Source organism: Neovison vison, chromosome X (assembly GCF_020171115.1).
Source record: "Neovison vison isolate M4711 chromosome X, ASM_NN_V1, whole genome shotgun sequence".
Classification (NCBI taxonomy): domain Eukaryota; kingdom Metazoa; phylum Chordata; class Mammalia; order Carnivora; family Mustelidae; genus Neogale; species Neogale vison.
Window position 1 is genome coordinate 18,808,264 of NC_058105.1, and position 9,025 is coordinate 18,817,288.

Genomic DNA, 9,025 nt, shown 5'->3' on the forward strand with positions numbered 1-9,025 from the left:
TGCCATACCAATGACTAATCTGATATTTCAGGACACGGATCATTTTAATCCACGATGGTATGTATGATAAATGAAGAAAAAGAAAGGCCAGCAGGGTACAGTCAGGGAAATGCGGGAACAAGTCCAGGACAGACTGAGGGGGGTGCGTAGCTCCATCCCCAGTTAGGTAAACGCTGGTGACAGGTGGTGCGGAGACAGAGGCAGGAATAGAGGAGAAGGACGGGATCAGGCTGCACTAGGTTTCCTGGCTTCTCTGAATGGGCATGTCAAGTAAACCGCCTGAATTACATGGGATCTGGGGGAATGACATCAAAGAGGATGATGGGTAGCGCTGGCTAGCAATGTGGTTTGCTTTAAAATCCAAATGTAAAGGCATTTTCCGATTGGATAGCTCTTCCTAGCTCACAGGGCTACTGAGAGGAATTAGTCAATATATATATTTTAAAGATTTTATTTATTTATTTGAGAGAGAGACAGAGTACAAGGAGAAGCAGAGGGAGAGGGAGCAGCAGACACCCCAATGAGCAGGGAGCCCGACACGGGGTTCAATCCCAGGACCCCAAGATCATGATCTGGAGCTGAAGGCAGACACTTAACTGACTGAGCCACCTAGGCGCCCCAGATTAGTCAATGTGTTTTTTTAAATGTTTGATTTCACAAGCATTAATTCAAAGATGACCACGGAACACCTGCAGTCTAAAATGGCAGATGGCAAAATGAGAAACAGTCCTAATTTTAGTAGTGCTTATTTTACTGATTTTTGTTCTTTTAAAAGCGAAATTACCTCACAGCTTTCTTCCAGAGACATTTCTTTACATGTACCTGTGGTGAAAATTGTTTGGGTCTTAATGACAAGAAATGAAAAGCAGTTGCCGCTGTTAATTTTGTTCTCCTAATTCCATTTTCTTTCTTTCTTTTTTTTTTTTAAAGATTTTATTTATTTATTTGAGAGAGAGAGACAGTGAGAGAGAGCATGAGCGAGGAGAAGGTCAGAGAGCGAAGCAGACTCCCCATGGAGCTGGGAGCCCGATGTGGGACTCGATCCCGGGACTCCAGGATCACGCCCTGAGCCGAAGGCAGTCGTCCAACCAACTGAGCCACCCAGGCGTCCCCTAATTCCATTTTCTAGCAACAAATAAGATGAATAAAACCAGCACTCATTCAGAAGACACGGTTCAGTCAAAAACAACCATCAAGCTATCTAAAGTGCTACTACTGGATTTCCTTTTTTTATTTTTTAGACATTATTCCCTGTAAAATGTGAACATCCATGGGAGAGGTCATTCACTGAGCCATTAATCAAAAATACCTTAATATGAAATTTATTAGATTCTTTCTAATGTGACAGCTGGGACAGAGAAGCAAAACAATTTCTTTTATTTATTTGTTTGCCTTTTGAGGACGGTGGGGTGGGGAGAGGAACAGAGAGAAGAGACAAATGGTTAATTTCTCATAAAGACACAAATTTGTCTGCAATCAGCCCGAGTTACAAGAAAAGCAACGAGTTTCCTTTTTCGCTCAAAGGCCCTGGAAAGAGAAATGACAATTTCCTTGTGTGGACAGCTGATTAGTTAGAAGTATAGGTTGTCAGACATGTTACATATAATATATTAAAATCATTTTAGTGAGTATAAAAAGTCTACATCATGTACACATAAATCAGCCTCCATGACCTGTTAAGAATTCAAGCATTACACAATATACTCAAAGACAAAGAATGGAAAAAAAGTTAGAAAAGTCTAGTCTATATGGGACTCATTAGCCAATAATTTTACATACAATTCATGCCTAGTGGCATAAATAAAAGTAAAATATAAATATAGTAAAGTATAATATAAATAAAGTATGAAAAAGTAAAATTCAAGAAATTTACAACCCCGTTTGGAAGACAAGTATGTTAGAGAAAATCTAAGGCAGTGTATGAAGCAAGGACTGGACTGCATACTACGGACAAGAGATATAATGGGTGCCTGGAAATACCAGAGATTTCTGTAGCCTGGACCACTCAGGCATAATTCACAGAGATAGTAAGTTTGCAGACCTTGAGAATCAGGTAGGATCTGGTCAGCCAGTAACTGCTAAAAGGTAAGTGGCCCCGTGGAACAAAAGGGATTTCTTGCCGGGGAAATAGTGATAATGCAAAGTTTGCATCTCTAGAGCAGAGCCAGATAACAGAAAAGTCTGGAAAGCTGAGCAGAAGACTTTGGGTATGGTACTGGTAGTGTGGGGAAGAGAAGAGGAAGACAGGATTTCAGCAGAAAAATGTGGGTTATCAAGTAGGAGAGAGATAAGATAATGAGAGTGTTTTCATGTGATTAGTCTAGCATTGTTTTGCAGGATGAACAGCCCATATACATCATAACACCTTTTATAAAGGGGCTCGAAATATACCCCACAAATGACAGTTAATTCATCCTAATAACAGCTCATTGAAGCAAAGGAAATGCAGCTTTTAATATTCCCCATTTTGGAGATGATTTGCTCAAGGTCACTGAATAAATACAAGGCAGAATAAAAAACACAGTATCATGATGCCCATAGGTTCCCAAGTACCAGTTAAATTATGTTCTCTTATTTTCTATGACTCAAGCAAGGGACGCACATGATGGACCTCTGTCTTCAAGTGCCATTTCCAGACCCTCATTAGTGTTCAAGACACGTATCCTACCATCCCCATTCCTGTTACTCTCCCTCTAGCCCCTGGCCCTCTAACTCCACACCTTTCACCCACCTCCAACTCTCCCAGCGAATAGTTGTTTCTGATAATTCTGTTCCAGTTGGTCTTAGCCATTATCATTAGTATATTCAACTTTTCTGTATCAACCACTCATCAATAAGGACAATGGTATGGCTTTATAAATCCAAGCCAATGCTTTCAAAACTCTTTCCACCTCAAACTGCAAAGCTCAAATTACACCTTCAGAAGGTGTAAGGGAGGTAAGAACGACACATACTAGACTGGGGCACCAAGCTGAGTTCCTCTCCAACTTTCTTCAAGATCAGAGTTAGTTAAAGCATTGCCCCAGTTAACCCCTTCTTGGTGCTGACACATTTTCTCATCCTCCCATAGATCTTGAAGTCACCCCTCCTTTTCTTATAAGCTAGTCCCCCACTTACGCTTCCTGTCTCCTGAGGGCCCACACCCGCCACATATTCTCTCTGGCCTTAGCAACTTCTCCCTTCTTGGTGACTCCTCTTCAGTTTCAAGTAAAGAGACTGGCATATAATAAATGCTCAGTAAATGCCTGATGAATGACTAAAGCTCCAGATCTGTATCTTCAAATATTTTTTGGACATTTAAAAAAATTATTTATTTATTGGGGGAGGGGCATAGGGAGAGGAGAGAACGTTTCAAGCAGACTCCCCGCTGAGTGTGGAGCCAGATGCGGGGTTCAGTCCCAGAACCCCAAGATCATGACCTGAGCAGAAATCAAGAGTTGACTGCTTAACCAATTGAGCCTTCCAGGTACCCCAGGACATTTTTTAAAAAACAGCCTTATTAAGGTATATTGTGGTACCAAAAAATTGTACATATTTCATGCATACAATTTGATGAGTTTGGACATACATATACACCTGTGAAACCATCACCACAATCAAGGTAACAGACGACTGTTCCACATTTTCACTTCATCATCGCATTGTTACCTCCAACTTCCCAACTGTAGAACAGAAATCATTAACTTCCTACCAGACCTGGCTCTTCCTCTTGATTTTCCAATTTCTTTCATATATGTACTGTAACTCCCAGTTTCCCATATTCAACACCATAACACCTTCGATGCCTCCTTCTGTAATGAGCTAATTATTAAGTCTAGTAATCATATTTTTTTTCTTCATAGTACTGGGCATATGGAAAGCAATCAGTCAATGTAAGGTCCACTGCCTCTGTACAGATGATGACCATCCCCCTGAAACAGCCTCATCAGATCAACTGCCTCAAGACTCTCAAACCTCCATGTCATCAGTTCACCCCATCTTGGGATTTCTCTTTCTATATATAACTGTTCACTGAGCCTCCTTTACTTAGAGAAGTTTCACAGCCAGTCCAAAGGCCAGAGTCCTTCCTTAGCATTCAAGAACCACCATGATCTAGACCCAGTCATGTTTTCCAATCTCAACTCTTATTATTCTAGAGGAATTCATCATAATCCAAATGATTTTATCTCACTCTCGAAGATTCTGTGTGCATGCACACTTGTGGGAGATGCGCTTTTCCCTGTCTACATGCCTTTGCTCAGGATACGTCCCTGCCTGGAAATACCCTCCCCAATATGGACCCCAATAATCCTTAGCAGTTAGTTTACCTTCTGTAAGCCTTCAACGCCTCCAGTCAGTAAGTTCTATTCTATTTTTTTTAAAGATTTATTTATTTAACAGACAGATCACAAGTAGGCAGAGAGGCTGGCAGAGAGAGAGCGCGGAAGAAGCAGGCTCCCTGCTGAGCAGAGAGCCCGATGTGGGGCTCAATCCCAAGACCCTGGGATCATGACCTGAGCCAAAGGCAGAGGCTTTAACCCACTGAGCCACCCAGGCACCCAGTAAGTTCTATTCTAGGATAATTTTTATTATTTTGTATTTCATGTACTAGATTTAACTCCTCAACATCCATAAGACCTTCAAGGGCTAGAGATCATGCAGTATAATTCTGTGTCCTTCCCAGAACCCAATAATGAAGTTCAGCAATGCAAGACAGTGTTTTCCACCTCTTAGAAAAAAGTCTTTAATAAAGTGTTCCTTAATTCTTAAACTTCATTTCCATTTCACATCTCCATTAATAACCACTTAAAAACTGTCCCACCTAGGGGTGCCTGGGTAGCTCAGGCAGTTAAGAATCTGACTGTTGGGGCGCCTGGGTGGCTCAGTGGGTTAAAGCCTCTGCCTTCTGCTCAGGTCATGATCCCAGGGTTCTGGGATCGAGCCCCGCATCGGGCTCTCTGCTCAGCGGGGAGCCTGCTTCCTCCTCTCTCTCTCTGCCTGCCTCTCTGCCTACTTGTGATTTCTGTCTGTCAAATAAATGAATAAAATCTTAAAAAAAAAAAAAACAAGAATCTGACTGTTGATCTCAGGGTCACTGACTTCAAGCCCTACACTGGGCTCCACGCTGGGTGTGGAGAGGACTTAAAAACAAAGCAAAAAACCCCAAAACCAAAAACCAAAACCATACCACCTTTATCATACTTAAGGATAGATGAAGGCTACTTTTAAAATTCTTTAATAAACATTTTAAAAAGCTTTCACAAGAGACCTAACATAAAGCATAACATAATACCACTGAGTACTCCAAGTCAACATTTAACTTTATTCTCCCGCCTACATTTTATGGAAGATTTAACAACCAATTTAGAATACTTGCCTAATAAATACTAATGCAGGTTCTAAGGGAAAATATCTTAAACTTAAGTGTAACTTATAACTGAAAACTTCAAAGAAAAATATGTTTTAAATCATTAAAGAGTAAATATTTGAGTGGAAAGGAACAGGTTTATTGGTTTATTATTTTCTTTAAAAGTTGTGCTTTAAATATTTTTCAAGAGTTTAGCTCCTGGTATGGAAAATTCCTTTAGGTATACACTAACAAAGTAAGCACAAATTAAGTACAAAACAAATTCATACCCTCAACATTTGGTGTAATAGGGCAAAAATGTTCATTCCCACAATATTAAGAAACATCAACAATATGAGTTTGAATAACTAATTCATAAGGAAGAGTTTGAACTGGACCAAATCCTGGATTTTCTTTCGTCACTCCAAGTTTCTTTTCTATTTTAAACTAGTGGCAACAGAAATTTCTTTGTTCGAAAGTCAGGAATGCTGGAAGTCTTAAGTGATAGAACAGGTAGCTCGGCTTCTACTTCATGTCTCTCCTCAGGGGGAGAAAAACAGTGCGGATAAAGTAATTTTGTTTTTATTTCTGGAAAAATCATTTTTTCCATCAATCTTCATAATTCTCTAAAATAAACTGTTAAAAAGTTATAGGCCGGTCAACCACTTCACCCTGACTTGTGGAAACACTATACATTAATTTCAAGAACACATGGCTTACTCAAGTTTTCTTACTACTCTAAGGGTTTAAAAGTTGCTCCTAAGTCTTGAACAAAAGTCCAGGAGAATTTTACAAGCTCATGATATATTTCTGCATCTCGTCTGCAGTATTTGGGAACAAAAGAATAGTCAAAGTAGTCTAGGCTCAAGAGTCACACTGAAGGCCATCAAATTTGTTTTTAGGGTACTGTACAATTTTAACCGTGGAAAACTTTTGTGTTGCTCAAATGCTTAAGAACTACATCTACAAATAAAGTAGAAATAAGCAGCTAAGAATTCACCATTTCATTACAATGGAGAAAGTGACAAATATCCCTCTCTTCTTTGCTAATATGGAGATGATGCCCTCCCCAAATAATGTGGGACAAAGTAACCACAACCTTGAGAAGGCGTACAGCGAACAGCAGAACTTGTAAATTGAAAGATGTGATTCACATTCTCAACTACCTTAATTAAGATTTTAAAGTTCAAGAGATAGGGAACTCCGATAACTAAACAAAGCAGGGAACATTAAGAAATACTGAACAGCAAGTAGGTCCTAAACCATATAAATCAAATAAACACAAATCAAGTAAGAACCAGAAACCATTTTCTCCTTAGCACACAGAGTTCCCCAGAATCGCAAACTTGATGAACGCGAGGCACTCTCTGGGCTGGCGCAGGCGCACACAATGGAGACAAGCATGGAGACCCCCAGAGACAAACTTTCCAACTGTACCGTTCTAGTCTCCATATAAAGGAAAGCAGAGCAGGGTGAGAAGTTTTTCGCACTTCTTCCACATCAGACGGGGCAAAACTGGGAGTTAGTATGGCAAACGACTAATCTCTGGCTACCACCAAAGGCAGACTGAATGAATGGGGTGTGGGGCAGAGTGGACAGGGGAACGAGCAAGGCGGGGAGGGGGGTGGCCTCAGAAAAAAGTTTGAAGCATTCTGTAAAGCCTGAATGGATTAACCTTTTAAAAAGCCCCAATATTTCTCATTTCCCTTTTTCTTCCTCCCTCCCTCTCTCTCTTTTTATTAAATACACACCGACTTCCTGGGACTCAACACAGTTATATACTATACTCTGCTAAAAGGCCTGGTGCTTAGTACACACGGGAGTCCTAGGATTGACGTATGTCCCACACAAATGGTCCTTTTGTGATGAAGTATTTTTAAAATTACTTTTTTGTGACCATGCATAAAATACGACCTATTGCTAAAAAAAAAAAAAGATGAATTCCATGCATCGATTAGTAAACTGAGTCCCCAATCCACAGCGCTTGATTTTTACTGGAAACATAAGGTGTCTATTTACTACTCTAAACGTGTTTTCTGAACTTGAAAAAGTCTGCTTTCACATTTTTAGAAGATAATGAGGGACTGAGGCTTTAGGGTTTCTAGTCTCTGATCTGTTCACAAATGGGTTGTTTAGACTATTTAGCAAAGGAAAAAAAAAGTGAATTCTTAAAAAAGTTAGTAGATCTGCGTAACATTTAGTAGATAGCTTGAAATGCACCAACTTAAAAACCTAACCGCGTAAAAAGTGTAGGGACGCATCGCTTATTTCTTCTTGAACAAAAATAAAAATATAACGGGGGGAGGAGTCTGGGTAAATCTGGAGTAAGGAGGTGGGTCCCAATCATTAGTCCCTTGTCCAGGACAAAAAGCTTCCTTTAACCACATGCAACTGTCTCTTGTGCGAAAGGCTGGGGGGGGGGGAGGGTCTGGGGAGTCATCACCTTGGCCACTCTGACACAGGACCCTGCATTTCTCACGCCACACTATGGGCTGGGCCAGGTGGGGGGAGCGAGACAGAACTTCGCCCTTAAGAAGCAACAGCAAAAGGGGAAAAGAAGCCACCTCGCTCTCCACTCTACGAACACAGGAAGAGCCCAATTCAATGCCGCCGCCACCGACACCCCCTTGTCTTGCTCCGCCCCAACTTGTGTGTGTGCGGGGGGGGGGGCACGACTTGCATTTTACCCCACAAATTCCGAAACACCTCCCACCTCCACTCCCCAGCCGGACCAAGCTCTGCAGACGCAGGTGTCTGGATCTGGCCTATTTTTATGCTCCCCCGCCCCCTCCCCCCGCACCTCGCCGCGCGCCGGGTCCCTCCCCGCCCTCCCCGCGCAGTGCACCAGGAGCCGAAACGCCGGGAAACGCTTCGAGCCCTACTCCAGGGTCACCTGGCCCCTGCGCTCGGCCCTGCCTTCAGGGGAGTCCCGGGGACGCCTCCGGTGGCCGGGGACCGCGCTCGGGGCTCCGGGGCAGTCACGTGGTCGCAGCGGCGGCCTGGGCTTCCTCACCTGCATCCCGGGAACTTGGACAGCCACCGGTGAGTGGGCCATGAAGGCGAAGGCTGCTCCGCGCTGCTCCTGCGGCGGCGGCGCCTGGGGCTCGGACTGGCTCCTCCTCCGGGGGTAGCTCGGCGGCCCTCCCAGGCTTTTCGACCGGGGCCTGGAAGGACACACAGAAGTGGGGTGACGGGGCTGGTGGCGCGTAGCCCCGGGCTGGGGGGGGGTGTGGGCGGTTGGCGGCGCGGCTGCCCCGGACTCAGTCTACCTTTCTGGCGCCCGCCAGCCGCTGTTGCCGCCGCCTCCGTCGCCGCTCCTCCTCCCGAACGCGGGGCACAGCGTGTGGCGGTGGCCGGGACCTGGGCTCGAGTGATGCCGCCCGTCTGCGCCTCGCCGCTTTAGGAAGAGGAGGTGGAGGAGCCCCAGCAAGCCGCCCGCCCGCCGGGCCGGGAGGCGGTTGGGGGCGGTTCCGCCGTTGGCCCTGCCCCCGCCCTGCCGCCGGGCGGTGTCAGGAGCGCCGGGGCTCCTCGCGTTGCAGGGTTGTGGCTGGGCTCGCCCGCGGAGGGGCGGGCTCCCCCCGCGCACACGGAGAGGAGAAGCCGGGGGCTGGGGGACCCGGCACCCGGCTCGGCCTGGGAAGGGAATGGAGGAGTCTGGGTGACCCTGGGGGTAGGAGGGCGTCCCAGACGCGGCCACGT

At 44.6% G+C, this 9,025-nt stretch overlaps 1 protein-coding gene across 1 annotated transcript in view; it reads right to left on the reverse strand.

Annotated features, from left to right (window-relative positions):
- The window catches only part of STK26 (serine/threonine kinase 26), a 53,333-nt gene extending 44,583 nt beyond the window's left edge, over nucleotides 1-8,750 (reverse strand). Inside the window, exons 1-2 of the mRNA XM_044234927.1 lie at nucleotides 8,596-8,750; nucleotides 8,340-8,490 (exon numbers count right to left, since the gene is read on the reverse strand). Coding sequence (XP_044090862.1) covers nucleotides 8,340-8,381 — 42 coding nt within the window. The 5' untranslated portion in view covers nucleotides 8,382-8,490; nucleotides 8,596-8,750. The remainder of the gene's footprint in view (nucleotides 1-8,339; nucleotides 8,491-8,595) is intronic.
- Between the last annotated feature and the right edge of the window lie 275 nt (nucleotides 8,751-9,025).